We start from the raw sequence: 13,832 nt of genomic DNA on the forward strand, positions 1-13,832 counted from the left end.
TTTCCTGGTTGATAGTGAACCACCAGAGGACTTGGTTACCAGGGGCGAAATTCTCTGACCCCCAGCAGGGTCGGAGAATCGCCTGGGGGCACCTAAAATCCTGCCCCCGCCGTGGCAGAGATTCACCGCCACCCGGGAAGTGGCGGGGGCAGGAATCTCGCCCCGCCGATGGAGAGGCCCCTGCGGCGATTCTCCGGCCCGGATGGGCCGAGGTCCCGCCGCTGGGAGGCCTCTCCCGCCGCCGAGGTTTAAACCACCTCTGAAACGGCGGGCTCAGCGGCGCGAGCAGGCCCCCGGGGTCCTGGGGGGAGGGGGGGGGGGGCGGGGGGCGTTCGGACCCCGGGGGGTGCCCCCACGGTGGCCTGGCCCGCGATCGGGGCCCCCCGGTCAGGGGCCTGGCCAGTGCCCTGGGTGCACTATGTTCTTCCGCGCCTGCCACGGCCTCCACCATGGCGGAGGCGGAAGGGAACACCACATCGCGCATGCGCCGACAGTGATGTCAGCGGCCAGCTGCCGCTGACGTCACTGCCGGCGCATGCGCCGACTGCCGAAAGCCTTTCGGCCAGCCCTGCTACCTACGGCGCCGGGTGTTTGCGCCAGTCTTCTGGTGCAAACCGCTCCGGCGCGGGGCTGGCCCCCAAAGGTGGGGAGAATTCCCCACCTTTGGGGAGGCGCGACCCCTAAGTGGTTGGCGCCACTCCCCTACACCGGCACCCTCCGTCACGCCGGGTAGGGGAGAATGCCGCCCCAGTTCTGCACTACACGGTGATTGAAAGATGGTGGGCGGGATTCTCCGACCCCACGCAGGGTCGGAGAATTGGCGGGAAGCGGCGTGATTTCCTGTCCCGCAGGTCTCCTAATTCTCCCGCCGGTAAAAAACCGGCGTTGTGCAAATCCCGCCGGCAGCCTGTGAAAACAGCTGGCGCCGGCGGGATTTCTTTTTTTAACAACTAACCTTAAATCTCCGGCCCGGATGGGCCGAAGTCCCGCTGCTGGGAGGCCTTCTCCCGCCGCCGAGGTGTACACCACCTCGGAAACGGCGGACTCAGCGGCGCGAGCGGGCCCCCGGGGTCCTGGGGGGGGCGGGGGGCGATCGAACCCGGGGGGGTGCCCCCACGGAGGCCTGGCCCGCGATCGGGGCCCCCCGCTCACTCCGCGGGGCAGTGCCGTGGGGGCACTCTTTCTCCTTCCGCGCCGCCACGGCCTCCGCCATGGCGGACGCGGAGGAGAACCCCGCATCGCGCATGCGCCGGCAGTGAGGTCAGCGGCCAGCTGCCGCTGACGTCACTGCCGGCGCATGCGCCGACCGCCGAAAGCCTTTCGGCCAGCCCCGCTTCCGACTGCGCCGGGTGTTTGCGCCAGTCTACCGGTGCAAACTGCTCCGGCGCGGGGCTGGGCCCCAAAGGTGGGGAGAATTCCCCACCTTTGGAGGAGGCGCGACCCCTGAGTGGTTGGCGCCACTCCCCTACGCCGGCACCCTCCGTCACGCCGGGTAGGGGAGAATCCCGCCCGTAGAGTGCGATCAAATGGCCTTGTTGCGCCCGACTCAGTGACACGATGAGACCGATAGATCTCGCAAGATTTGCAATGCTTGAAATGTCTCAGATCTCGTGAGACGTCAAAATCTGGATCAAGCCCTTGCTGGGCAAGATCCAGATTAACATATTTAACTGAGCCATGTGAGGCGACCAATTTTTCCGGGGCCTGGTGATGCACGCCTGTACCTGGGAGACCTCACCATGGCGCCGTTTAGCATTGGTCCACACAAACCTCGCCTGGTGTGTCCGCCGTCTCGCTCATTGCTTTTGGCCTTTTCCTTTGCTTCTGCCTTCTCTGGGGCCTCTTCAGCTCCCATTTGCTGGCACGTTGTACCTATTCTCTCCCATTCTTACTTGTGGGTAAAATAAGTCTGAATTTTCAGGCAATATTCGACTAAAAGTGCCTATTTGATTGTATTCTGGAGGAGAGCCACCTGATGTGCAACTGCTCAGCACATCACTGTCACCGGAAGTCGTGGCAGATGAGTGTGAGGTCATGCATTTAGGGGGACTGAACAATTGTAAGGAGTACATAATGGGCGAAATGCTCCCATCGGGAGACGAAGGGCGAAATTCTCCGCAAGGCCCGACGCCGTCGTGAAACCCAGAGAGGTTCATGACAGCGTCGGTGGCCGCTCCTGACCCCCTATTCCCCCCCAGGGGGGCTAGGAGGGCCGTGCCGTAAATCTCGGTCGCCGGGCCTTGTTGCTGGCGTCAAGGCCCAGCAGGCTGCGAGTGACGCGGCCGGCGTGCCTAATGACGTCAGCCGCGCATGCGCGGGTTGGCCGGCTCCAACCCGCACATGCGCGGCTGACGTCACGGCGGATGACGGTTCAAACCCGAGGGGAAAGAGTACGACCCGTTGAGAGGCCGGCCCGACAATCAGTGGGCATCGATCGCGGGCCAGTTCCCTCCCGAGCATGGTCGTAGTGCTCATTCCCCTCTCCGCCCCCCACAAGCCACAAAACAGCTGTCGGCACCATGTTCACACCGGCAGCGACCAGGTGTGGTTGCTGCCTGCGTGAACCGGTCAGGAACGGCCGGCCGCTCGGCCCATCCGGATCAGAGAATCGCAGGCCGCCGTGAAAAATGGTGGCCCGCGATTCTCCGAGCGGCGTGTCACGCAGTTTTGGGGGGGGTGGGAGAATCGCGGGGGGTGCCAGAGCGGCCCTCCCGCCATTCTCCCACCCAGCGTGGGAGTGGAGAATCGCACCCTAAGTGCCGACGCCGGAGTGAAAACCAGAGTGTTTCACTCCGGCGTTGGAGGCTGCTCTTCGCCCCCTATTCTCCCACCCCCAGGGGGCTAGGAGAGGCGCCGCATCAATTACGCTCGCCACGCATGCGCGGTTGCCGTCCTCTCCGCGGGCGCCCCACAAGACATGGAGGATTGATCCTGCGGGGCGGCGGAGGAAAAGAGTGCGCCCGATCGTGGGCCAGACCCCTACTGAGCGCCCCCTGGTGCTCGATCCTCCCTCCCTCCCCACAGGCCGTACACGCAGCGTTCGCGCGCTGTTCACGCCGGCAGCGACCAGGTGTGGTTTGCACCGGCGTGAACCCGTCGGATTGGGCAGGCCACTTGGCCCATACGGGCCGGAGAATTGCCGCTCGCCTGCTTCAAACGGCGAGCGGCGATTGTCCGAGCGGCCTGTCGTGAAACGCGACACGCCGTTTTGGGGGTGGTGGGAGAATCGCGTGCGGGTGCCAGCGCGGCATGGCAGGAATCGCCCGGCACTCCCGCGATTCTCCCACCCGGCGTTGGTGTCGGAGAATTGCGCCCAATAAATGGGAATATACTAAGAGGGGTAGATTAAGTAAGAAATCTTGGCGTACAGGTACACAGGTCTCTAAAGGCAGCAGTTCAAGTAGACAAGTTGTTAAGAAAGCATATAGAATGCTCTTCTTCAGAGGTAGGGAATAAAAAAGTAAGGATATAATATTAGAATTGTATATAACACCAGTGAGGCCACAACTGGAATACTGTGTGCAGTTCTGGTCACCACATTACAGGAAGGACGCTATTGCTCTGGAGTGCAGAGGTGGTTTACAAGAATGTTGCCAGGGCTAGAAAATTGTGGCTACGAGGAAAGATTGAATAAGTTGGAGTTATTTTCCTTGGAACAAAGAAGGCTGAGGGGTGACTTAAATGAGGTGCACAAAATTATGAGGGGAATAGATGGGGTGGACAGGATACAATTGTTTCTCTGGTGGAGAATCTTAGAATTAGAGGCCAAAAATTCAAGATAAACAGCAGAAGGTGTAGAGGGGACACGAGGAAATACTTTTTTTACGCAGAGGTTAGTGGGAATCTGGAATTCGTTGCCTGAGTTGGTGGTGGAGGCAGAGACCCTAAACTCTTAAAAGGTACCTGGATCTGCACATTAAGTGCTCTGAGCTACAGGGCTATGGACTGGGTGCAGGAAGGTGGGATTAGAAAGGGCACCTGGGTGTCCTAGGGCTGGCATGAACAAGATGGGCCGAATGGCCTTGTTTTGTGCGGTACCTTTTCTATGAGTCTATGGTTCAGGTGTAACAGCTAATGGGAGGGGGGTCTTCCAGACCATCAGAGTCCCATGGGTGGTCAGGCTCAGGGCAAGCTGGTACCCTGGCACCTTGACACTGTCATCCTGGCTTTGGTACTGCCACCCTGGCCCCATGGCTGGCAGGGGAACTGCCAGGCTGCCAGTCTGACAGTACCAAGGTGCCCATATCTCAAATTGCCAGTGCCAGGGATTGGACCCGGGGGTGCCCTGCCCTTAAGAGGTGGGGTGGATGGGTGAGGGGGGAACGACCTGAGGACAGCATAAGAGGCAGGTTGGGGCAGCGAGGTGGTCCGGAGGCCAGGGTGTGGTGTCTGAGCAGTCGCAAAATCAGGGCGGCATTTAAAAATGGCGCCCTGATGTCTTCATGCACTGACATGGTGAGCTGAGCTCTTCAGTGCAGGAAATGAGGTAAGTGCCACTTTGGCAGCTGTACCCGTCCAAAATGGGACTTTTTTTTGCATGTTAAATCATGCCCGTAATGCTTAAGAAGCTGTTTAGAAAAGGTCTACCAGATTAAAACCAGGAATGGGTAGGTTGTCTTATGAGGATAGGTTGCGCAGGTTAGACTTGTAACAATCAAAAATTGTTATGATGCTGGAGGACATTTGGCCCCTCGTGTCTGCACCAGCTCTCCAAAGGCGTTTCATGATTTAGTGCCAATTCCCTGCCATTTCCCCATACCCCTGCACATCATGTCCATTCAAATAATCATCTAATGCCCTCTTTAATGCCTGGATTGAACCTGCATCCACACTCCAAGGCAGTACATTCCAAACTTGATCATTGGTTGGAATTTTCCCATATTTCTTCAGCTGTACAGCTGAGCTTTTAGACCAGATTTTCTGGAATTCTGAAAAAAAAACGGGTGGGTGTTATTTTTGCTGTCACTTCTCCCTGGTCTGGTAGAGCCATAGGGATTGGAGCATCATCTTTGAAAATATCACCCTGATCAGCACAGAACGTCCCCCTCCCCAGGCCCCCATCCTCCCCAAAGGCATGGATGACCCCACCCCTCTCAGAAGCATTGGCCATCCGCCACCTGGCCCGCCCACCCTTCGCAGACATCGAGGCTCCTCCCTGTCTCCACCACCACCCCTCCCCCTTACAGGGGCATCAGGGCAATATCTTCACTCCCCCACCAGCGCAGTCATGGGGGCATTCTCACCCCACCAAATGTTGTTGGGTGGGGGGGGGGGGGGGGAGGTCATTAATTACATTAAAATGTATTCAAATGTATTACAATACAAAAGGCGAGAACTTCGTTACATCAAGGGGCTGGTTTAGCTCACCAGGCTAAATCGCTGGCTTTTAAAGCAGACAAAGCAGGCCAGCAGCACGGTTCGAGTCCCGTACCAGCCTCCCCGGAAAGGCGCAGGAATGTGGCGACTAGGGGCTTTTCACAGTAACTTCATTGAAGCCTACACGTGACAATAAGCGATTTTCATTTTTCATTTTTCACATCATCGATCTCATTGATGGGAATTGCGTTTCCCGACTCAGGATATTGCGCGCCCATGACGCTGTTCTTGCTGACAGCTAAACTGGGTGTAAAATTCCCCCCTCTGGTTTTTCTCTCATTACATTTGCCGCCTTTTGCAAATCATTTTAAATCTGTACCCCCTAGTTTATGATCCTTTTAAGAGTAGGAACAGTTTCTCCCCATCTATTCTGTCCAACCACCTCATAATTTTGAACATCTCCATCAAACCTCCTCTTAACCTTCTTCTCTCCAAGGGGAATAGGCCTACCTTCTACAATCTATCCTCATTACTGAATTTTCTCATCCCTGGAACCATTCTTGTAATCCCCTTCTGCACTCTCTCCAATACATCCATATCCTTCCTATAGTGTGGCGGCCAGAATTGTGCACAATATTCCAGTTGAGGTCTAACAAGTGTCTTGTGAAAGTTCAGCATTACTCCCTTGCTCCTGTCGTCAATACCCCTATTAATAAAGCCCAGGATACTACCTTTTTAATAAATTTAAAGTACCCAATTATTTTTTTTCCCATTTAAGGGGCAATTTAGTGTGGCCAATCCACCAAACCTACACATTTTTGGGTTGTGGGGGTTGTGGTGAATGTGATTCACACTGGATTATAACCTGTATATACATGTGTCTATATTGTAAGTACAGTTGCACTACCTGACCTCCAGGGGTAGTAGCTCTGGGAATGCTTGAGAGTTGTACGGGGCTTCTCCCTTGGCTCCGCCCAGGACTCCTCCCCCGGGAGCTGCTGTATAAAGATCAGTGCCACAGGGTCAGCTGGCCAGTTCACCGAAAGTTCAACGGCTAACAGGCTGGCTCTGTTGTAAGTATATTAAAACCGCTATTCTAATCCTACAAGCACGTGTCCGTAGAATTGTTGGTTCCAACAATTTAATATACTTAGGAAACAGTCGAAGAAATCATGGAAGCAGCCCTCAAGCCCGGACGCCTAGAACTCGACCCACAGGATGCAGAGGCTAAGGAAATTTTTTCCCACTGGCTGAGATGTTTTAAAGCCTACCTGGCAGAAGCCAGCACTGCCGGAACAACGGAGGAACAAAATCTCAGCCTACTGCACGCGAGGCTAAGCCACAGAATCTCCACACAGCTGAATCCGGCCGGTTCTTACACCGCAGCGCTGGCAATACTGGACAAAATGTACGTTAGGCCCATTAACGAGGTTTATGCACGCCACGTGTTTAGAACTCGCTGTCAGCGGCCTACAGAAACACTTGCCGAATTTGTAAGGGAATTGAACAACCTTTCCAATGACTAATTATAAAGCCGTTACCGCGGCTGAACATAGGGAGCTTGCTGTGCGGGACGTTATCGTAGCGGGCCTTAGGTCTAACTATGTGCGCCAAAGACTGCTAGAAAAGGGGGCCCAGGACTTAGACTACTGTGGAGGCTGCTACCACTATGGAAGTTTCCTTCCGCAGCCTCACGTCGTTTCCCGCGGACCCCGCGACCCCATCGTGGACCCCCGACCAACAGTCCCCTGAGGCCTGTGCCGCACGGCCCCCTAGCTACCGCGCTGCCAAAGCCAGTTACTCTGCTGCCTCAGCCAGCTACTCAGCTGCTCCAGCCAGCTACTCAGCTGCCCCAGCCTGCCATTTCTGTGCCCAAAGCCAGCACCCGCGGCAGCACTGCCCAGCCCGATCCGCGACCTGCAGCAGCTACGGGAAGAAAGGCCACTATGCCAGAGTGTGCCTTGCGAAAAGGGCCCCAGTTTGTAACTCCCCTGCAGAGAGAACAAATCGCTCCCAACACCAGCGGGCCCGCGGGGCCCGAAACGCTGCGGTCTACGCCCCGACTCCGCCACGTGCGATCCATGGGGGCCGCCATCTCGGCAAACCCTCACCACGCGGCCGGCCACGTGCGACTCATGGGGGCCGCCATCTTCCTCGCTGCTCACCACGTGCGATCCACGGTCCCCATCTGCATCGGCATGCTCAGAAAGCTCATCTGAAGAATACGACTTCCTCGGGCACTCACTACGCGGCCCGCAACTCAACGCGGTCACCCTGGATCAATCCCGCCCCAAGCACCTACGAAGTTCGATGGCGGAGGTCCAGATCAACGGCTACAGCACCCCATGCCTCTTTGACTCCGGGAGCACCGAGAACTTTATACATCCAGAACTGGTAAGACGCTGTTCGCTTTCTATTTTTCCGGTGAGCCAAACTATTGCCCTGCTTCGGGCTCCCACTCAGTCCAAATCCAAGGACGCACTGTCGCTACGCTCACAATTCGAGGCGCTAGTTATTCTAAATTTAAACTTTATGTCCTGCCCGACCTCTGCGCGCCACTCTTATTAGGCCTGGATTTCCAGTGCAACCTCAAGAGCCTCACCCTCAGCTTCGGCGGGCCCCTGCCCCACTCACTATCTGCAGCCTCGCCACGCTGCGCATCTCCCCCCCTCCTCTCTTCGCCAATCTCACTCCAGATTGCAAGCCAGTAGCTACTCGCAGCAGGCGATACAGCCTACAAGATATGGTCTTTATCCGATCGGAGGTCCGACAGCTGCTCAGTGAGGGGATTATAGAGGCCAGTAATAGTCCCTGGAGAGCTCAGGTGGTGGTCGTCAAGACTGGGGAAAGATTTTGCATGTTCGTCGACTATAGCCAGACCATAAATCGCTTTACGCTCCTAGACGCGTATCCCCTCCCCAGAATTGCAGACATGGTTAATCAGATCGCCCAATATCGGCTATTTTCCACGGTGGATCTGAAGTCTGCATACCACCAGCTCCCAATCCGCCCGGAGGACCGCCACTAGACGGCGTTCGAGGCCGATGGCCGCCTCTTCCACTTCCTCCGGGTTCCCTTCGGCGTCACCAACGGGGTTTCGGTGTTCCAACGAGCAATGGACCAAATGGTAGACCAGTACGGGCTGCGGGCCACGTTTCCGTATCTGGACAATGTTACCATCTGCGGCTATGACCAGCAGGACCACGACGCCAACCTCCACCGTTTTCTCCAAACGGCACAGAAATTAAATCTCACTTATAACAAGGAGAAATGCGTTTTCCGCACAAATAGACTGGCCATCCTCGGCTACGTCATGGAGAACGGAGTCCTGGGCCCAGACCCGGACCGCATGGTCGTCGACTATAGCCCTCCCCCTCCCCCTCCCTCATTGCCCCAAGGCCCTCAAACGGTGCTTGGGGTTCTTTTCATACTACGCCCAGTGGGTTCCTCAATATGCGGACAAAGCCCGCACACTCTTTAAGGCCACACGATTTTCCCTGTCTGCTGAGGCGCGCCAGGCCTTCAGCTGCATCAAGGAGGACATCGCCAAAGCAGCCATGCGGGCGGTGGATGAATCCACTCCCTTTCAGGTTGAGAGCGACGCCTCAGAGGTAGCTCTAGCAGCCACTTTAAATGAGGCAGGGAGGCCCGTTGCATTTTTCTCCCGTACCCTATCCGCTTCAGAACTCCGACACTCCTCAGTCGAGAAGGAAGCGTAAGCCATCGTGGAGGCTGTTCGTCACTGGAGGCACTACCTCGCAGGTAGGAGGTTCACCCTCATCACCGACCAACGATCGGTTGCCTTTATGTTTGACAACTCGCAAAGGGGCAAAATAAAAAATGATAAAATCCTTTGGTGGAGGATCGAACTCTCCACCTATAGTTACGATATTAAATATCGCCCAGGGAAGCTCAACGAGCCCTCGGATGCCCTATCCCGCGGGACATGCGCCAGCGTGCAGATCAGCCGTCTTAAAGCCATCCACGTGGAGCTCTGCCATCCAGGGGTCACCCGGCTCGCCCACTACATCAGAGCCCGAAACCTGCCTTTCTCCAACGAGGAGGTAAAAGCGGTCACCAGGGACTGCCCGATCTGTGCGGAGTGCAAACCGTACCTCTATAGAACAGACAGGGCCCACCTGGTCAAGGCTTCTAGGCCCTTTGAATGCCTTGCGATCGATTTCAAAGGGTCACTCCCCTCCACTAACAAGAACATTTATTTCCTCAACATCATCGACGAGTTCTCCCGATTCCCTTTTGCCATTCCATGACCTGATATGACCTCCCACACAGTCATTAGGGCCCTGCATAGTGTCTTCACCCTGTTCGGTTTCCCCAGCTACGTGCACAGCGACTGGGGTTCGTCCTTTATGAGCGACGAGCTGCGTCAGTACCTGCTCGACAAGGGCATCGCCTCGAGCAGGACTACCAGCTACAACCCCAGGGGGAACGGACAGGTGGAGAGGGAGAACGCGACGGTCTGGAAGACCGTCCTGCTGACCCTCCGGTCTAGAAAACTCCAAGTCTCCCAATAGCAAGAAGTCCTCCCAGACGCACTCCACGCTATCAGATCCCTCCTCTGTACAGCTACAAATCAAACCCCTCACGAGCGACTCTTCATTTTTTCTAGGGGCACTACCACGGGAATCTTACTTCCGGCGTGGCTGAGGACACCAGGCCCGGTCCTCCTGAGGAAGCATGTCAGGGGGCACAAAACTGACCCCCTTGTTGAAAAGGTGCGCCTCCTCCATTCCAACCCCCAGTACGCATTCGTGGAGTTCCCGGACGGTCTCCAGGACACAGTATCCCTTCGGGACCTGGCACCCGCTGGATCCAGCCCCCCACCCCCGCTGAGGAAACCCTTACCCCATTACCTATGCTGCCGCCCCCTCGCGCCCCCGATTCTGCAAGCTCACCCCACCGGTTCCACGCGCCAGAACCAACCCGCCCCCAGGGCCCCCAGTCTCCGGTCGAGCCAGAGGTGTATAAAGTTCGGACGAGACCCACCCCGGAGTCTGCCATCGTACCCCAGCTCTCAACACCCACCCAGCCACCGCAAGAGGCTGCAACCTTGGTGCTCCGCAGATCGAAAAGAACAATTCATCCACCGGACAGACTAACTCTGTGAGCCACCACCCCCGCTGGACTCAATTTTTTTCACAGGGGGTGAATATGGTGAATGTGATTCACACCGGATTATAACCTGTATATACGTGTGTCTATATTGTAAGTGCAGTTGCACTACCTGACCTCCAGGGGGAGTAGCTCTGGGAATGCTTGAGAGTTGTACGGGGCTTCTCCCTTGGCTCCGCCCAGGATTCCTCCCCCGGGAGTTGCTGTATAAAGATCAGTGCCACAGGGTCAGCCGGCCAGTTCACCGAAAGTTCAATGGCTAACAAGCTGGCTCTGTTGTAAGTATATTAAAACTGCTATTCTAATCCTACAAGCACGTGTCCGTAGAATTGTTGGTTCCAACAGGGGTGAAACCCACGTAGACATGCGGAGAATGTGCAAACTCCACACGGACAGTGACCCAGAGCCGGGATCGAACCTGGGACCTCGGCGCCGTGAGGTAGCAGCACTAAACACTGCGCCACCCTGCTGCCCTAAGCCCAGGATACTACTTGCTTCATTAACTGTTCTGTCCATCTGACCTGCCAACTTCATTGATCTATACACATTTACACCCAGATCCCTCTGCTCTTCCACCCGCTTAATAATTTTATCCCATATTTTATGTTTTTCTCCATGTTCTTCCTACCAAAATGCGTAACTTCACACTTCTCTGTATTGAACTTCATCTGCTACCTATCTGCCCACTCCACCAACATGTGAATCTCTGCTTCAATTCTACACTGTCCTTCTCACAGTTTACAATATTTCCAAGTTTTGTATCATCTGCAAACTTTGAAATTGTCCTCCGCACACCAAGATCTAGATCATTAATATATATCAGAAAAAGCAAGGGTCCCTATACTAGCCCTTGGAACCCATTCCAGATCTTCCTCAAGCCTGAAAAATATCCATTGACCATTACTCTCTGCTCCTTATTATTCAGCCAATTTTGTATCAACATTGCTCCTGCCCCTTTTGTTCAATGAGCTATAACTTTTCTCACAAGTTTGATTTTTTAATTTAGTCCAATTAAGGGTCAATTTAGCATGGCCAATCCACCTATGCTGCACATCCTTAGTTCGTGGGGATGAGACCCATGCTGACACAGGGAGAATGTGCAAACTCCACACGAACAGTGACCCATAGCCAGGAACGAACCTAGGGCCTGTTCCTGTGCTGTACTTTTCTTTGTTCTTTGACACTTGCTCTACTTGGCCCATCTCACTTCCAAAAACCAGGTCCAACAATGCATTCCCTCTTTATAATAATAATCGTTATTAGTGTCACGCTTACATGAACACTGCAATGAAGTTACTGTGAAAATCCCCTAGTCACCACACTCCGGCGCCTGTTCGGGTACACTGAGGGAGAATTCAGAATGTCCAATTCACCTAACAAGCATGTCTTTCAGGATTGTGGGAGGAAAATATCACCCGGAGGAAACCCACACAGAGCGTGCAGACAACGCACAGATGGTGACCCAAGCCGGAATCGAACACAGGTCCCTGGCGCTGTGAAGCAACAGTGCTACTGTGACGCACTTGTTGGACTAGGCACATTCTTCCATAGAAAACTTTACTGAACACAATCTAGCAATCTTTGCCTCCATTCACCATTTACATTACCACTGTCCCAGTCTACACTGGGGCAGAGCCAACTTGAATGAAACCTATTAAAGTCCTGAGGGTTCTTGACAGGCTGGATGTGGAGAAGCTGTTTCCTCATGTGGGGGAATCTAGAACTAAAGATAACTGTTTAAAAATAAGTGGTCACTCATTTAAGACAGATTGCTTTTTAAATTTTTGAGTACCCAATTCATTTTTTTCTAATTAAGGGGCAATTTTAGCGTGACCAATCCACCTACCCTGCACATCTTTGGGTTGTAGGGGCAAAACTCACGCAAACACTGGGAGAATGTGCAAACTCCATACGGACAGTGACCCAGAGCCGGGATCAAACCTGGGACCTCGATGCCGTGAGGCAGAAATGCTAACCTCTGCGCCACCGTGCTGTCCAATTTAGGACAGAGATGAGGAGAATTTTATTCACTTAGAGAGTTGTGAGGCAGTAGAAGCAGAGTCTTGAAATATTTTGAAGACCGAGCTAGATTAAGGGGGAGAAACGTTATGCCGAAATGTGGGTCTGAGGTTACAAACACATTGGCCAGGATCTTAATGAATGGCAGACCAGGCTTGAGGGTCGAGTGGCTAACTCCTGCTCCTAATTTGCATTTTCATATCATTTCTAGATTTCTGTTGCACTATAGTTCCCTCTCAACAGCCGGAGTGCAGCATTTGAGTGTGAATTCTATTGCTCTATATATAGAAAAAAAGTAGAAAATTTCCAGTTATATCTATAAATGCCTGACTTTTTACAATTATTGACCTGTTAGCAAAACCCAGGAGGACTCGCTGCTAGAAGATGTGGTGTTTCTGAGTAAAGAAATTCACTAGGAGGTTGTTAATTGGAGAGATAGCATGCATCTCACCTCCTTTAGAATACATAGTGGCAGACATACTCTGAGTATGGTGCAGGTAAATTGTGGACACTGAACTCTAACAGTGGGAAACTAAGGCTCAGATTAGTTAGGAACGAGGTAATTGATAATAAACCATTCATGTGCCTTGGTTCCTTTGAACTTCTGTATTCTTGTAATCCCAGCAATCAACCCTATAGTCATTGATGCATAAATTCATTAAATCCTCCAATACCTTTAGCCTGTGATACTGACATGTGCAACTTCTTTCTAATGGGACAGTACCACCATCTACTCCAGAGTGCGAAGTGATTGGAGGACCATACCTCAGGAACAATGTGACGTTGCTGTGCAGATCAGCAGAGGGTCGGCCAATGCCTCGGTACACATGGTCGGAGGTTAACCCTAGCGCTGTGAAATCTTCATCAAAAGTCATGATAAAAGGTATGCTGGATGCAGGCTTTCCTCATGAAGAACTTGGTCAATTCTTAACTCTCGTAAAGCATAAATTAAAAAATTGTGCCTAGAGAGGGCACGATCTAAATAAAAGAAAACAGAGCACGTTCTGGGTGGGATTAGAGGGATCGCTCCCAACTTTTATAGTGCTGAGAATGACCCCGCAATCTAACAGCACTCTGGTTTCGTTTTAGGGCCTCATTCGGGCCCGCCCTGCCGAGGCCACACACAGTCGCATTTCATGCATTAATGAGCTCTGCTTGTCAGAAATGGCGCCCTGCTCTCTCGATATTCTAAAATGACCACCGGATCCTCTCCCCCTCCCCGCCTCCCAATGCTCCAGCTCACCTGTTGGGGGGTGCTTGAGCCCCATTGCATGCTACCTCAAATGGGCAGGGCACCCCGGGCCCGATCACTGGCATGGGCAAAATGCCACCTGGGCACCCTTGCAGTTCCAGGCTGGCACCCA

The 13,832-nt window shown here is 53.9% G+C and overlaps 1 protein-coding gene across 1 annotated transcript in view; it reads left to right on the forward strand.

Annotated features, from left to right (window-relative positions):
• Positions 1–13,832, forward strand: part of LOC119953892 (V-set and immunoglobulin domain-containing protein 2-like) — a 74,470-nt gene that overhangs the window by 44,976 nt on the left and 15,662 nt on the right. Inside the window, exon 4 of the mRNA XM_038778526.1 lies at positions 13,190–13,351. Coding sequence (XP_038634454.1) covers positions 13,190–13,351 — 162 coding nt within the window. The remainder of the gene's footprint in view (positions 1–13,189; positions 13,352–13,832) is intronic.

This window comes from Scyliorhinus canicula, chromosome 19 (assembly GCF_902713615.1).
Source record: "Scyliorhinus canicula chromosome 19, sScyCan1.1, whole genome shotgun sequence".
Lineage (NCBI taxonomy): Eukaryota > Metazoa > Chordata > Chondrichthyes > Carcharhiniformes > Scyliorhinidae > Scyliorhinus > Scyliorhinus canicula.